This window comes from Oncorhynchus clarkii, chromosome 14 (assembly GCF_045791955.1).
Source record: "Oncorhynchus clarkii lewisi isolate Uvic-CL-2024 chromosome 14, UVic_Ocla_1.0, whole genome shotgun sequence".
In the NCBI taxonomy this organism is placed as follows: Eukaryota; Metazoa; Chordata; class Actinopteri; order Salmoniformes; family Salmonidae; genus Oncorhynchus; species Oncorhynchus clarkii.
The window spans coordinates 10038544-10056004 of NC_092160.1; the positions used below are offsets into that span (position 1 = coordinate 10038544).

Here is a 17461-nt window from a genome sequence, read left to right on the forward strand (position 1 = left end):
TGTATGTTTGTTTATTCCGTGTGTAACTCTGTGTTGTTGTATGTGTCGAACTGCTTTGCTTTATCTTGGCAAGGTCGCAGTTGTAAATGAGAACTTGATCTCAACTAGCCTACGTGGTGAAATAAAAAAAATATATACAGGGGGTCAATGAATATCATTCTCATGGAGGTGTTCCTTTTGTCCAAGTGGGAAAGGTTAGTGTGGAGTGCAATAGAGATTGCATCATCTGTGAATCTGTTGGGTCAGTATGCAAACTGGAGCGGGTCTAGGGTTTCTGGGATAATGGTGTTGCTGTGAGCCATGACCAGCCTTTCAAAGCAATTCATGGCTACAGATGTGAGTGCTACAGGTCATTTAGGCAGGTTACCTTAGTGTTCTTGGGTACAGGGACTATGGTGCTCTGATTGAAACATGTTGGTATTACAGACGCAGTCAGGGACAGGTTGATAAATGTCAGTGAACACACCTGCCAGTTGGTCAGCGCATGCTCGGAGTACACGTCCTGGTAGTCTGTCTGGCCCTGCGGCCTTGTGAATGTTGATCTGTTTAACCTGTTGCGTCTACCAAACCCGGATCCGGGATTCTATTTACAGACCTAAGCTCATTACCATAACGCAACGTTAACTATTCATGAAAATCGCAAATGAAATGAAATAAATATGCCATCTCTCAAGCTTAGCCTTTTGTAAACAACACTGTCATCTCAGATTTACAAAATATGCTTCTCAACCATAGGAAAACAATCATTTGTGTAAAAGTGGCTAGCTAGCGTAGCATTTAGCGTTAGCATTAGCGTTAGCATCCAGCACGCAAGATTTCAACAAAAACATAAAAGCCTTCAAATAAAATAATTTACCTTTGAAGAACTTCGGATGTTTTCAATGAGGAGACTCAGTTAGATAGCAGATGCTCAGTTTTTCCCAAAAAGATTCTTTGTGTATTAGAAATAGCTCCGTTTTGCACATCACATTTGGCTACCAAAAAAAAAACTAAAATTCAGTCCTCAAAACGCGAACTTTTTTCCAAATTAACTCCATAATATCGACTGAAAACATGGCAAACGTTGTTTAGAATCAATCCTCAAGGTGTTTTTCACATATCTCTTCAATGATATATCGTTCGTGGAAGCATGGTTTCTCCCCTCAATCAAATGGAAAAGTACAAGCAGCTGGCAATTGCGCACCGAATTCCACGCAGGACACCAGGCGGACACTTGGAAAATGTAGTCTCTTATGGTCAATCTTCCAATGATATGCCTACAAATACGTCACAATGCTGCTAACACCTTGGGGGAACGACAGAAAGTGTAGGCTCATTCCTTGCGCAATCACAGCCATATAAGGAGACAATGGAAAACAGAGCTTCAGAAATTCTGCTCATTTCCTGGTTGACGCATCATCTTGGTTTCGCCTGTAGAATGAGTTCTGGGGCACTTACAGACAATATCTTTGCAGATTCTGAAACTTCAGAGTGTTTTCTTTCAAAAACTGTCAAGAATATGCATAGTCGAGCATCTTTTCGTGACAAAATATTGCGCTTAAAACGGGAACGTTTTTTATCCAAAAATGAAATAGCGCCCCTAGAGATCAAAGAGGTTAAAAGTCTTACTCACATCGGCTATGGAGAGCGTATTCACACAGTCGTCCGGAACAGCTGATGCTCTCATGCATGCTTCAGTGTTGCTTGTGAGCATAGAAGTAATTTAGCTCGTCTGGTAGGCTTGTGTCACTGGGCAGCTCGCGGCTGTGCTTCCCTTTGTAGTCTGTAATGGTTTGCAAGCCCTGCCACATCTGACGAGTAATATGATTGTAATACGATTCGATCTTAGTCCTGTATTGATGCTTTGTCTGTTTGATGGTTCATCTGAGAGCATAGCAGGATTTCTTATAAGCTTCCTGGTTAGAGTCCCGTTCCTTGAAAGCAGAAGCTCTACCCTTTAGCGCAGTGCGGATGTTGGCTGTAATCCATGGCTTCTGGTTGGGGTATGTACATACGGTTACTGCGGGGATGATGTCATCGATGCACTTATTGATGAAGCCTGTGACTGATGTGGTGTATTCCTCAATGCCATCGGAAGAATCCCGGAACATTTTCCAGTCTGTGCTAGCAAAACAGTCCTGTAGCTTAGTATCTGCGTCATCTGACTACTTCCTCCTGCTTTAGTTTTTGCTTGTAAGCAGGAATCAGCAGGAAGGAATTATGGTCAGATTTGCCAAATGGAGGGCGAGGGAGAGCTTTGTACACCTCTCTGTGTGTGGAGTAAAGGTGGTCTATTTTTTTATTTATTTATTTTTTTTTCTCTGGTTACACATTTAACATGCTGGTAGAAATTAGGTTAAATGGATTTAAGTTTCCCTGCATTAAAGTCCCCGGCCACTAGGTGCACCGCCTCCTGGATGAGCGTTTTCCTGTTTGCTTATTACCTTATATAGCTCATTGAGTGCGGACTTAGTGCCAGCATCGGTTTGTGGTGGTAAATAGACAGTAAATAGTGTGGTCTACACCTTATCATGAGATACTCTACCTCAGGCGAGCAAACCTTGAGACTTCCTTAATGTTAGATTTTGTGCACCAGCTGTTGTTTATGAATATACACAGACTGCCACACTTGTCTTACCGGAGGCAGCTGTTCTATCTTGCCGGTGCAGCGTAAACCCCGGCAGCTGTATTTTATCCCTGTCATCGTTCAGCCACGACTCGTTGACACTTAAGATTTTAGCTCGTCTATTTTGTTATCCAATGATTGTACGTTGGCTAATAGGACTGATGGTAGAGGCAGATTACCCACTCGCCGTCGAATCCTTACAAGGCACTCCGACCTATGTCCCTGATATCTCTGTCTCTTTCTCATGCGAATGACTGGGATGTTGGCCTTGTCAGGTGTCTGAAGAAAATCCTTGGCGTCCGACTCGTTAAAGAAAAAATCTTCATCCAGTACGAGGTGAGTAATTGCTGTCCTGATATCCAGATTTCAGTCATAAGAGACGGTGGCAGAACATTATGTACAAAATACGTTTCAAATAACGTGAAAAAACACATACAATAGCAGAATTGGTTAAGAGCTCGTAAAAAGCCAGCCATCTCCTTCGGCGTTATTTAGATCCTCAGGTAATGAACTCATTATTATACAACATTTTAATTTTATTACAATTATTTATTGTCAATCATTCTTGAATTAGAATTTGTTTTAAATAGTCAACTTTATTACCCTATATATACATCACATTGAATTACGAGATTGGATTGCACTTTTTTAACAGGAATAAAGAACCTGTCACAAGTTATACCTCCCATTGTGTTGAATTTCTCATGGTTATAACAACATTGTAACATCTGCATTATTTTAAAGAAGAATAGTGTAGGTTTTAGAATGGAATAATATAACTCTTGAAGCTCACGTTAGGCCTAGAGCCTGCACAAGTGCTTAGCACACTGTGGTAGTACTGTTATTCCTTATCCAATTCATGACTTTTTTTTTTCTTCTTTTTTTTTCTCGCTCGCCTCACTTTTCTGGGGGAAAAATCTGTTTAAAAGTGAATCAATTTTGTCTGGCCTAAGGGCAAACCAGATGGGATGGCGTATCTCTGCAGAATGCTATGGTAGCCATGCTGGTTAAGTGTGCCTTGAATTCTAAATAAATCACTGACAGTGTCATCAGCAAATCACCCCCAAACAATCACACTTCCTCCTCCATGCTTCACGGTGGGAACCACACATGCGGAGATCATCAGTTTACCTACTCATCGTCTCACAAACACACAGCCATTGGGACCAAACATTTTAAATTTGGACTCATCAGACCAAAGGACAGATTTCCACCGGTCTATTGTCCATTGCTCATGTTTCTTGGTCCAAGCAAGTCTCTTCTTCTTATTGGTGTCCTTTAGTAGTAGTTTCTTTGCAGCAATTCAACCATGAAGGCCTGATTCACACAGTCTCCTTTGAACAGTTGATGTTGAGATGTGTCTGTTACTTGAACTCTATGAAGCACTTATGTGGGCTGCAATCTGAGGTGCAGTTAACTCTAATGAACTTGTCCTCTGCAGCAGAGGTAACTCTGGGTCTTCCTTTCCTGTGGCGGTGCCCATGAGAGCCATTTTCATCATAGTGCTTGATAGTTTTTGCGTCTGCACGAGTTCTTGAAATGTTCAGATAATGTTCCATTATCCCAGAAACCCTAGACCCACTCCAATTTGCATACTGCCCCAAAAGACCACAAATTATGCAATCTCTATTGCACTCAACACAGCTCTTTCCCACCTAGACAAAAGGAACACCTATGTGAGAATACTATTCATTGACTACAGCTCAGCATTCAACACCATAGTGCCCTCAAAGCTCATCACTAATCTAAGGCCCCTGGGACTAAACACCTCCCTCTGTAACTGGATCCTGGACTTCCTGACCGCCCCCAGGTGGTAAGGGTAGGGAACAACACATCCGCCACGCTGATCCTCAACACGGTGCTCAGTCCCCTCCTGTACTCTGTTCACTCATGACAGCATGGTCTGCCACAACTCCAATACCGTCATCAAGTTTGCCGATGACACAACAGTAGTAGCCCTCATCACCGACAAATACGAGACACCCTATAGGGAGGAGGTCAGAGACCTGGCTGTGTGGTGCCAGGACAACAACCTCTCCCTCAACGTGATCAAGACAAAGGAGTGATTGTGGACTACAGGAAAAGGAGGACCGAGCACGCCCCCATTCTCATCGAGGGGGCTGTAGTGGAGCAGGTTGAGAGCTTCAAGTTCCTTGGTGTCCACATCACCAACAAAATATCATGTTCCAAACACACTAAGACAGTCGTGAAGAGGGCACAAAAAAAACATATTCCCCCTCAGGAGACTGAAAATATTTGGCATGGTTCCTCCGATCCTCAAAAGGTTCTACAGCTGCACCACAGAGAGCGTCCTGACTGGTTGCATCACTGCCTGGTATGGCAACTGCTCTGCCTCCGACCGCAAGGCACTACACAGGGTGGTGCGTACAGCCCAGGCCATCACTGGGGCCAAGCTTCCTACCATCCAGGACTTCTATACCAGGCAGTGTCAGAGGAAGGCCCTAAAAATTGTCAAAGACTCCAACCACCCTAGTCATTGGCTGTTCTATCTGCTATCGCACAGCAAGCGGTACCGGAGTGCCCAGTCTAAGTCCAAAAGGCTTCTAAACAGCTTCTACCCCCAAGCCATAAGACTCCTGAACAGCTAATCAAATGGCTACCCAGACCCCTCTGTTACACTGCTGCTACTCTCTGTTTATAATTTATGCATAGTCACTTTAACTCTACTTACGTGTATATATTACCTCAATTACCTCGACTAACCGGTGCCCCCACACCGGTACCCCCTGTGTATAGCTTTGCTTGTTATTTTACTGCTACTGTTTAATTATATGTTACTTTTATTTTCAATTTTTTTACTCAACACTTTTTCTTCTTAACGTCTTAAAGCATTGTTGGTTAAGGGCTTGTAAGTAAGCATTTCACTGTAAAGTTTACACCTGTTTTATTCGGTGCATGTGACAAATAACATTTGATTTGATATTGACTGACCTTTATGTCTTCAAGTAATGATGGACTGTCATCACTCTTTGCTTATTTGTGCTGTTCTTGCCATAATATGGACATGGTCTTTTACCAAATAGGGATATCTTCTGTATACCACCCCTACCTTGTCACAACACAACTGATTGTCTCAAACGCTTTAAGGACAGAAATTCCACAAACTAACTTTTACAAATATTTATGACACCTTCAAATGCACTAGATAAATAAAGTGCATTCATTTCTAAATGGTTAAACCGATATGTATGAATTTACACTCATTTAAAAGGGGACATTTGTTGTACAACTGATTGCATTTAGCTGAAATGTGCCTACCATATTTAACCCAATCTCTCTGAATCAGAGAGGTGCAGGGGGCTGCTTTAATTGTCATCCACATCATCAGCGCCCGACTTATTGTCATGTAAAACATTTGATCTCAAATCCAAAATGCTGGAGTATATCGCCAAATTATAAGTTTTAGCTTCCCTGTCCAAATAAATACATAGGGGGGTGTATGACTATCCCAACAGTTTAGGTCTGATATACTAAAGAGTAGGTTGGGCTGCAGTGAAGGGGATCAGGGTTCCAAGCATTCCATACGGAAGAGTCTGGATCCCAGGGCAGGAATGTGCAGCAAAAGGCTGTGGCTGGAGGTATGGTAGAGTAGAGTTCTGTAGATGTAAAAACAAACAGCTCATGCCTGCCATGCCGTGTCATCCTCACCCCCTGTTTCTCCTGGCCTGCGTGACTGATCTGAGTTCAGCCTGAGGATATAGCCGAGAGAGTCTGTGTGAGAGAGAGTGTCTCAGGTGCAGGGGCAGAGCAGGGTCAAACGAGGCCGGATTCTCTACTCAACATGTGGTTTTAATCATCAGCCTAGGCACAGGGGAGGTGCTGAACGTTTCCACAGCTAATGGGAATATGGGGTAACTCATCGCATTAGCCTCCCAGATGCTCTCTGTTGTTTGCATTAATGGGCCGGGATTCGTGTGAACTGGGGAAGTTTGGCATTTTTGTGTTGCTACTGTCGCTACTGTACCTTTTGTACAGTACCTATTTGAAAATAGGTAGAAGGGCTTTGCTTAGGCTACTTGTTGTAGTGTCATTGTTGTAGTGGTGGGGGTATTTTTGCACTGGCTGTATTTGTGTTGTTGCAATTGTATTGCTACTGGTATGCTCTGCCACATTGGGAACATTTGTAAATTAACAGCATTGGCACAATGTTAAAGAAGGTATGGTGATCGTGAATAACAACAGGCATGACTGGTGCAAAAAGTGTTCATGAGTTCAGTTGTGAGCAGCATTGAACAGTATTTGATGTGTGAATGAATGGGAGTCCCCTTGCCTGGAATGCACTGTAGGAAGTTGGAGAGCTGAGCACTTGATTGGATGTCTGCATGGTTGCACAATTATGAACAAAGTTTGCCTTGACTGAGGACTCATATCTTTGTTCCCCAACATGCAAACATGCAGGAAGTTGGGCATACCCACACACAACACTCCCACAAATGGTGAAACAGGAGATTATGGGGGGGGGGGGGGGGGGGGCTTTAATTTGGACCCAATTTTTGCTGAATGTAGATTGTAGTGAGCGGAGTGTCTGTCTGTCGCTTATTGTCATCCCATGGAAAACACTCTGGGGCAAATTCTTTTTGGGCTTATTCATCCAGAACAGGCTATGAGTGGAAAGAGGACTCCAGTACACTTGAATATGTCTGCTGCAAATAGAGGGGGGTCTAACGTCGGTGTATTCCTTACTCCCTATAACACACACACACACACACACACACACACACACACACACACACAGTAATTTCACATAAATTTAACAATTTACACAAGTATGATAATACTTATGCAGTAATTTTCTCTCAATGACTTTGGACAAGTAATCAGGACAAGTTATGTGTTTGCATTGTTTATACAACCTTTACAAAAAAATACATGAAAAAGTCATGTGTGAACACAACACACGTGTGAACAAATCACATGAAAAATATCACGATTCAACAATTTTTTTATTTTTATGTTTCGATAAGTGGACATGTTAATTGTTCACTTTTCAATCATAAAGGAAAAAAATCCCCCCTTTTTTTTTTTTGTACGCTTTTTATTTTTCACTTTTTTGTTTTGTTTTTATCACTTCCAGCTACGTCTTGTTTCCTATCCAGGGACCAGCGAGGACCGACCTTGCTTAGCTTCAGAGGCAAACCAGCAGTGGGATACAGGGTGCTATATTGCTGGAATGAATGTGCCAAAAGTTGCATTGAATGCAAAGGCCAGGGTAACATAACTAAAGAGGGAGACTTGTATTTAATCATGTTATCATTTGTTCTCACATTTCAAAATTATTTCCGTGCAATATTTAGTTTTGTTATCAATACTTTTGGGTTGATGGTTTGCTTTCAATATCATTATTTTTGTTTGCAATACTACAAATGTTGTTCTTGACTTCAGAAGATTTGCTTGATATTAATGGCACAAAAGTAACTCACTCACTAAAGGATTGCACCATATAATAATACTATTACTCTATAAAATATGTTTAACAGGCAGTGACCTTCGTACAGCAGAACTATGCCATTGCCATTTGAACATGATCCATTATCCTGCCCCCAAAACATTTATTCTGTCCACTGTTCCGTGAATGTCGCACAAAATCGCACCCTTGTCCGGCATTTTAGATTTTTAGATGTGGTCACCCTTATTCCACCAGTGAAAACATTGTTTCTGCAATATGTTAACACCATCATTTCACATGTGTAGACCTCTCGGCTACTGGCCCAACGCTCCCATCCGCCAGGCTACCTGCCACCCCCAACCATCTAAGCAAACGCTCCTAGTCACCCAAAATTCAATTTTCATGCAATTGATTTTCACATGTGAACTTGAAATTCCACATGCAAAAGTGAGATTTTCAAATGTGGAGTTTGTTTACATAAGAAACTTCAAATGATTTTCACATGTGAAAATGCAATTCCAACTTGTTAAAGTGAGATTTTCACATGTGAATATTTTTCATGTGAAGCTGCATATCCCATTTACACATTTTTAACATGTGAAACTGCAATTCAAATGTGAGGTGAAAACAAGTTATTCTCCTCACATGTGAAAATGTGGTGTTAACATGTGAATTATAAATTGAATACATGTGAAAATACAGTTTTATGTGTGAAATTTAAGCTCTTTCACATCTGAAAATGTCATTCCACATTTTTTGTAAGGTAATTCTTATAACAAAGCCAAATACAACATTGTAAAATCACAGGACTATGTAATTGTGTATGTGTGTGTGCGGGCCTCTAACCAGCTGGGCTGCAAAACGCTCTGCCTACAGACGGCTCCACTCCTACACGCTCAGACACTCTTATACAGTGATGAGTCACATGCCCCCTTCTTCCACATTTGTTCCCACTCCACCCTGTTGGGATACACCGACCACATACACACACACTCACCGAGGACATACCGGTACATACAGTGCCTTCACTCCTTCACACAGATATTTGTACACACAATTATACATTTCAAGTACATGATGATCTTTCTACACATTTGTTTCCATCACTGTGTCCTGACATTGAACCTAAGAAAGTTGTAGCATAGCCGAGCTCTTAAGAGAACAGCGACCTCTTTATGTCTATAGTTCAGCAAGAGGGCCAGTGTGTGACATCAGCATCAATGTCTCCCTGTATTCTCATCAAGTGGCTGCCAGTCAATAGGTGACCACAAGACACAGCAGCTTAAAGACATGCTCCGGAACATTGTCGACTACTAAGTATTTTTTTAAACCTCCTGCATTGGGCTGGATGTGTCAATGTGTGGTTAATACATGCATAATCTATGAGCAGAATTACTGTCTTAGCCACGAAATCTCTAGTTTGAAAGTGACAATTTTTATGGAATCTGTGCTGCGCCATTTACCCTACATTTTCCCCCATGTGGGCCAGCCCCCTAGCAATTCGAGTTCTAGCCAATGAGCTTCAGTCCCTCACCATTTGAGTGACAGCTAGCAAGATGCACAAACAGCAGAGCGAGAGCGAGAGAGCAATTACATGGTGCACATATGTGACGTAGTATGTAATTTTCGGGGACGCTTCTGAGCGCTACTTTCAACTACTGACTAAAAAGTATACAAAAGTACTGGAGAATCTCTTTAATGACCTGAGATGTAATGAAGGGAGACAAGAGGGGGAGAGGGAGGGGGATCAGTGTTTAAGAAACTCAATTAAAGAAGGAGGATGAGTTGAGAAAGGGAAGGCGATGGGCCGGAGGTAATTGTAGGGGAGTGAGCAGGATTTGGGAGGATGAGAGCTGGCAGAGCTGGCCACGGTGGTATAGAGCTGGCCACAGTGGAAAAACAGCATGGCCTAGTGGTGATGGACTGACAGAGAACTTGGACTCATCCTTCTCTTATGTTATAGAGGTAAAGCCAGTAGTTTTTCCAGACCATGTGATCTAACACCTACAGTGCCTTCAGAAAGTATTCTTACCCCTTGACTTATTCCGCATTTTGTTGTGTTACAGCCTGAATTCAAAATGTATTAAATATTTTGAAAATATTTTTAGAAAGTTTTGCAAATGTATTGAAAATGAAATGCAGAAATATTTAATTTACATAAGTATTCACACCCCTGAGTCAATACTTTGTAGAAGCACCTTTGGCAGCGATTACAGCTGTGAGTCTTTCTGGGCAAGTCTCTAAGATCTTTCCACACCTGGGTGTGCAACATTTGCCTATTATTCTTTTGAAAATTCTTCAAGATCTGTAAAACTTGTTGTTGATCATTGCTAGATAACCATTTTCAGGTGGTGCCATAGATTTTCAAGTAGATTTAAGTCACAACTGTAACTCGGGCCACTCAGGAACATTCACTGTCTTCTTGGTAAGCAACTCCAGTGTAGACTTGGCCTTGTGTTTTAGCTTATTGTCCTACTGAAAGGTGAATTCGTCTCTATGGTGTAAAGCAGACTGAACCAGGTTTTTCTGTAGGATTTTGCCTGTGCTTAGCTCCATTCCATACTTTTTGTTATCCTGAAAAACTCCCCAGTCCTTAATGATTACAAGCATACCCATAACATGATGCAGTCACTGCTAGGTGTGAAAATATGGCAAATGGTACTCAGTAATGTGTTTTATTGGATTTGCCCCAAACATAACACTCTGTATTTAGGACAAAAAAAATGAATTGCTTTGCCACATTTGTTAGCATTGCTTTTAGTGCCTTGTTGCAAACAGGATGCATGTTTTGGAATATTTTTAATCTGTACAGGCTTCCTTCTTTTCACTCAGTCAATTAGGTTAGTATTTTGTTGATCCTTCCTCAGAGTTGACTGTGATAGGAAAAAACTAAACTGTTTTAAAGTCACCATTGGCTTCATGGTGAAAAATCCCTGAGCGGTTTCCTTCCTCTCCGGCAACTGAGTTAGGAAGGACGCCTGTATCTTTGTAGCGACTGGATGTATTGATACACCATCGAAAGTGTAATTATTAACTTCACCATGCTATATTTAATCCATTTTAAATTCAAGCTGTAACACAACAACATTTGGAAAGTGCTGGGATATGAGTATTTTCTGAAGGAACTGTAGTTATAGGCCATAGACAGACAGTCCATCATCTTCATTCTATGCCCTTCGTTCAGATGGGGTATTTGTAGAGAAATCTACCTCATCTAATTTAGGCTAAACTCATGTACATAGGAGGCAGAGTGCTGATCTCTATTAGACCATACAAAGGATAACTTGTTATTGAAGTTGGGGCTGTTTGGACATTGACTTAATGATCAACTCTCCAGTCAGGATTTGAGTCATACAACAACATTTAGAAAACTTAACTGCATAGTAGTGAACAGATGCACACTGAAGAAAACAAGCAACATTCAGTGTTTTAATGATACATTATCTATGGGATATTTTTGTGGATTGTCATTCAAGTACTCATATCCCGGGGGACCATGGACTTTATTTCTATGACTTGTTGTTTACTTAATTCCTTGCAGATATCCAAGAATGTTACAAGGTGACCTTGCAACTGAACACAACACAGAACGGTGTAAAGAAGGCCAGTGCTGAGGATGCGGAGGAGGTGAGAAACTTAGAGAAAGGTCCGCTTCACTTTATCAGTCAAACTGTACACAATACAAAAATATGTAAACCGGATACCAGTTGTATGCCTTTACAAATACTCTATACATCTCACACAATGCACAAAATACTGTAGCAATCCTCACTTATATGAGCCACGTTACAATGCTCACCAAGTGGTTAAGCCTATTGGCGCGATGCGTTGGGTGTTTGCTTTTTACACCATTTGCTACATTGGTGTCAAGTGAGGAGAGAGGGGGGAGAGAGAGAAAGTAGCGGTTGTCTGGGAGAGATAGATGAAGACAGACACCACATCAGTAGTCAGTTCAGCAATGGTAACACCATGTGCTCATCAGTGGGCTGCTGATAACAATGTCACCCAGTCCTTACATTACAAGTGGTTGCAATCAAATCACATGGTCACTGACAGTAATATTTATAGACAAGCTCTGAAAAATAACCACTGAAAATGTTGGTAGAAAGCAGTGTAGGTTCCTCAGAGGAGGAAGGGGAGGACCAATGTAAATAGTGAAACATTACAAAAGTATATTCACGTCACCAAATAACTGATTAAAACCCACTGTTTTGCAATTAAGGTCTACAGTAGCCTCAACAGCCTCTTCTGGCTACATTGACTTCAATACAAACCTAGGAGGCTCATGGTTCTCATCCCCTTCCATAGACTTACACAGTAATTATAACGGCCGGAGGACGGCCTCCAGCCTATCAGAGCTCTTTCAGCATGAACTGATATGTTGTCCATCCAATCAAAGAATCAGAGAATGAAAGCATAAGCTACAGCTAGCTAGCACTGTAGTGCATAAAGTGTGGTGGGTAGTTGACTCAATGAGAGAGAAAGACTATAGTTGAAAAGTTTTGAACAAATTAATGTTTTCAAAAAATATGGACAAGCAGCATAGAGAGAGAGAGCTAGCTATATTTTGTTGTATTTTTTTTATTCTTAGTTAACCTTTCACTTACAGTACTTCGCTAGCTAATTTAGCCGACTCAACAACCTGACTCAAACAGAGAGGAATGCTATTTATGTTAGCTAGCTGGCTAAGGCTATCCAACACTGCAACTCTTCCAAGTCAAGGTGAGCTTTCGGTTGTATTAATTTAATGCCACTGGGGCCCGCCGGTGTAACTGCTAAACTTCTTGCTGCATTGCGTGATTGCACACATGGATTGAATTGTGGGTTTACTAACGCGTTAGTTCTAGTAGGTATGTTGACGATGATGTTAGCTAATATGGTGCCAACGATGTAGGCTGTGAAGCGGTTAGCAGTTATGATATGAAGGTTTGGCTTGGAAAGGTTGTTTTGCCTGGTCACAACTGATGTTGTCCACTGAAGTCCAAAGAGCCAAGGGAAAAGGTTAGAGGAGGAGAGCAGGAATTGCGATGTGAGAAGGAATTACACAACGATCAAAGTGATTATGCTGTATGTGGCTGCTATGTAAATTAACTATGTGTGCGGGTGATCAGGGGTGTATTCATTCTGACGATTCTGTTGCAAAACATTTATTAAGCGTACGCAAACGCAACGAAATGGGGAAAGAAACACACCTTTCTATATAAGGTCCCACAGTTGACAGTGCATGTCAGAGCAGAAACTATACCATGAAGTCCAAGGAATCAAATCCAATCACATTTTATTAGTCACATGCGCCGAATACAAAAGGTGTAGCCCTTACAGTGAAATGCTTACTTACGAGCCCCTAACCAACAATGCAGTTTAAAATATACGGATAAGAATCAGAAATAAAAGTAACAAGTAATTAAAGAGCAGCAGTAAAATAACAATAGTGAGACTATATACAAGGGGTTACCAGTACAGAGTCAATGTGGTGCGGGGACACTGGTTTGTTAAGGTAATATTTACATGTAGGTAGAGTTATTAAAGTGACTGCATAGATGATAACAACGGAGGGTAGCAGCGGTGTAAAAGAGGGGGAGGAGGGGGGCAATGCATATAGTCTGGCTAGCCATTTGATTAGGTGTTCAGGAGTCTTATGGTTTGTGGGTAGAAGCTGTTTAGAAGCCTCTTGGACCTAGACTTGGCACTCCGGTACCCCTTGCCATGCTGTAGCATAGAGAGCAGTCTATGACTAGGGTGGCTGGAGTCTTTGACAATTTTTAGGGCCTTACTCTGACACCACCTGGTGTAGAGGTCCTGAGTGGCAGGAAGCTTGGCCCCAGTGAAGTACTGGGCCATACGCACCGCACCACCCTCTGTAGTGCCTTGCGGTCGGAGGCCGAGCAGTTGCCATACCAGGCAGTGATGCAACCAATCAGGATGCTCTCGATGGTGCAGCTGTAGAACCTTTTGAGGATCTGAGGACCCATGCCAAATCTTTTGCCTCTCCTGAGGGGAACAGGTTTTGTCGTGCCCTCTTCACGACTGTCTTGGTGTGCTTGGACCATGTTAGTTTATTGGTGATGTGGACACCAAGGAACTTGAATCTCTCAAATTGCTCCACTGCAGCCCCCCGAGGAGAATGGGGGCGTGCTCGGGCCTCTCTTTCATGTAGTCCACAATCCTCTCCTTTGTCTTGATCACATTGAGGGAGAGGTTGTTGTCCTGGCACCACACGGCCAGGTCTCTGACCTCCTCCCTATAGGCTGTCTCGTCGTTGACGGTGATTAGGCCTACTACTGTTGTGTCATCGGCAAACTTAATGATGGAGTCGTGCCTGGCCGTGCTGTCATGAGTGAACGGGGAGTACAAGAGGGGACTGTGAGCACGCACCCCTGAGGGGCACCTGTGTTGAGGATCAGCGTGGTGGATGTGTTGTTACCTACACTTACCACCTGGGGGCGGCCCGTCAGGAAGTCCAGGATCCAGTTGCAGAGGGAAGTGTTTAGTCCCAGGGTCCTTGGCTTGTTGATGAGCTTTGAGGACACTATGGTGTTGAACGCTGTGCTGTAGTCAATGAATAGCATTCTCACAAAGGTGTTCCTTTTGTCCGTGTGTGAAAAGAGCAGTGTGGAGTGCAATAGAGATTGCATCATCTGTGGATCGGTTGGGTCAGTGCTTCCCGTAGATCTCCAAGATATACTGAACAAAAATATAAAATGGAACATGCAACAATTTTACTGAGTTACATTTCTTATTAGGAAATCAGTCAATTAAAATTAATTCATTAGGCCCTAATCTATGAATTTCGCGTGACTGGGCAAGGGCATCCCAATTTTGGGATGAGTTTCGATGTCCGCAGGTGTTATTAAAATGGTAAAATCCCCCAGGGCCCGATCCTCCGGGAATTCATCAAATAAAGTCTATCGGACATTTGGTTTCCGCGTTATAAATGTTTAATTATTGGACATTTTTCTTCTGTACCAGCCGGTTCTCGTAAACGGAAAATACTTGGAAGAAGAAACTCGGTGAGCACAGGTTTGGCCAAATGTACTTTTAGCCCAGAAACAATATGGCCTCGAGGCCTCATGCTCTTTGAGTTAATGCCCATTTTCTGGGATTAAAGGTCAAAATCTGTTAAGACGGGTTTCGGAGCTCTATGTGATTTCTGTGAGTTTCTGTTCTCACACACACACTGTCAATGCTCTTCTGCAAGTAGACAGTGTCCATTGCCGATGTATATCCATAAGGACTTCTATTGCGAAATGGACATACTGAATCAACATCAACAAGATATTCTTACTTCCTATGATCAAACATGACAAATATACCTTATCGGTTGATTCAGGGCTTAACATAGTAATATATATAATTTGGTCGGTATATATGCCATTTGGACATGGTTCACTGACTTTTGGGTTTGGAACTGAAGTTCCTATGATTCTATATGGCAAATGGACATAACATCCTGATTTGGTACTTTCAATACGTATATATGCCATTTGGACATTTCTTATGCCATTTGGACATGCACTTTTGGGTATGGAAGCCAACTTCCTATGATCATATTTGGCAAAGGGACAAAACATAGGCCTTATGGACAAACTCAATAAAATAAGACAAATGTATGTTGATACGGTTTCTACATATGTATACTTGACACAAAAATCGACACAAAAAGCACTTTTTATGAGGTATTACATTTTTTTATTAATTTTTTAGATTTTTACAATTTCACCCTTGGGATCTGACTTTGACCATTTCCCATATGAAAATCTACAGTGGAGTGCGCTCGCCCCCTATGGGATTTCTAGTTTCTTACACTTTAATGTTCCGGTTGCAATATGGTTTTGCACATTATTTTTGATATGATTAACTTTTATTTTTTTAAGACAGTTTATTATTACTTAATCTGACTGTTCTTAATTGATGATTAATGATACATGTAAACTGGTTTGTCTATGACAGATTTAAAAAATGTATCAATTGACCAATTTGGCACATTTGGGTAGACTTGATCCAAATATTTTCCAGTATTGCAATGCTTTACTGGATCAATCTGAAACTTTGCACACACACTGCTGACATCTAGTGGCCAAAATCTAAATTTAGCCTAAACTGCAATATTATATTATGACCTTTCTCTTGCATTTCAAAGATGATGAAAAATGTTATTTTTTGGAAATGCATATTTTTTGCTTTTATTATCTTTTACCAGATATAATGTGTTATATTCTCCAACATTCACATGTCCATGAATTTCAAAGTGTTTCCTTTGAAATGGTATAAAGTATATGCATATCCTTGCTTCAGGTCCTGAGATACAGGCGGTTAGATTTGGGTACGTCATTTTAGATGAACATTTTTAAAAAGGGTGGCTGCGATCCCCATACAGGGATCGTACAGCGACAAACATCAGGGGAAATTTCAGAGTGACAACTAAAAATACAACTCCGTAACATTAAATATTCTTGAAAATGCAAGTGTCTTACACCCTTCAAAAGATTAGAATCTTGGTAATCAAACTACGTTTTCCAATTTAAAATAGCTATTACAGAGAACAAATCCCATGCTTTTGTTTGAGAAGAGCAATCAACAACAGAAACATTTTCCGCCATGACAGTTTTTACACATTCACATCTGAAGGTAAAATTATGACTTACATTCTGATATCTTGCTCTTATTTCTCTTCCTGAGTGTCCCATTGATCAAATGAAGTGCCGTTTTCTTTGATAAAATCCATTTTTATAGCCTAAATCGAAACATTTTGTAAACTGTTTGTGCCGTGAATTCCATCTCTATAAATTTTTTACGGAGCATTCGACGTGATTCCCCCCTGTAAACAATAGTTTATCTAGTCATGGTGGGTTTCAGTGCATTCCTCTGGATGTTTGCAACACAGCCAAATGTCATTGGTTTTTGTGCGGGGAGTATTGACCGAAGTAAGTGAGCTGATTTGAAGACAAAGATAAATGACTACCTTACGCACCAATCATTTTAGCGAAGCCTCATTGATTGACTATATTTCTGCCCAATGACCACTGATCTTCTTGAAATCTAGCTGGGTAGATAGCCAATGAGTTTGGGTTGGACCACAATTCCTTGCTTGTAATCGCACGCGCAGGGAACTCCATTCTCGCCTTGACGATCAGAGGAGTTGCTGTAAGGCTTTTTACGCGCAGCTGTATTTCGGAAAGTTGTAGTTTCAACGATTTCATTGAAGATATCAAGGCGAATAAATAAGGTAAAGCGAAGTCAAACTCTAAAGTGAAAAAGTGAAAGTGAGACAGATTTTTAGTTTGAGGAATCTTGGAGTGTTATGATTCAAACGAACTGAGGAGCTGTTTCTGCAAGGACAGGACGTACTTCTGGACGGGTAAGTGCTAATGCCGTTTTATGAAATATAAAATAAATATATATTATATATTAAAAAAAAATTAAAAAATGAAATGTGTGGTTTGTGTGTG

At 41.3% G+C, this 17461-nt stretch overlaps 1 protein-coding gene across 1 annotated transcript in view; it reads left to right on the top strand.

Moving 5' to 3' along the window:
• Positions 1–17461, top strand: part of LOC139366239 (discs, large homolog 3 (Drosophila)) — a 140907-nt gene that overhangs the window by 6281 nt on the left and 117165 nt on the right. The window contains exon 3 of the mRNA XM_071103503.1: positions 11554–11639. Coding sequence (XP_070959604.1) covers positions 11554–11639 — 86 coding nt within the window. The remainder of the gene's footprint in view (positions 1–11553; positions 11640–17461) is intronic.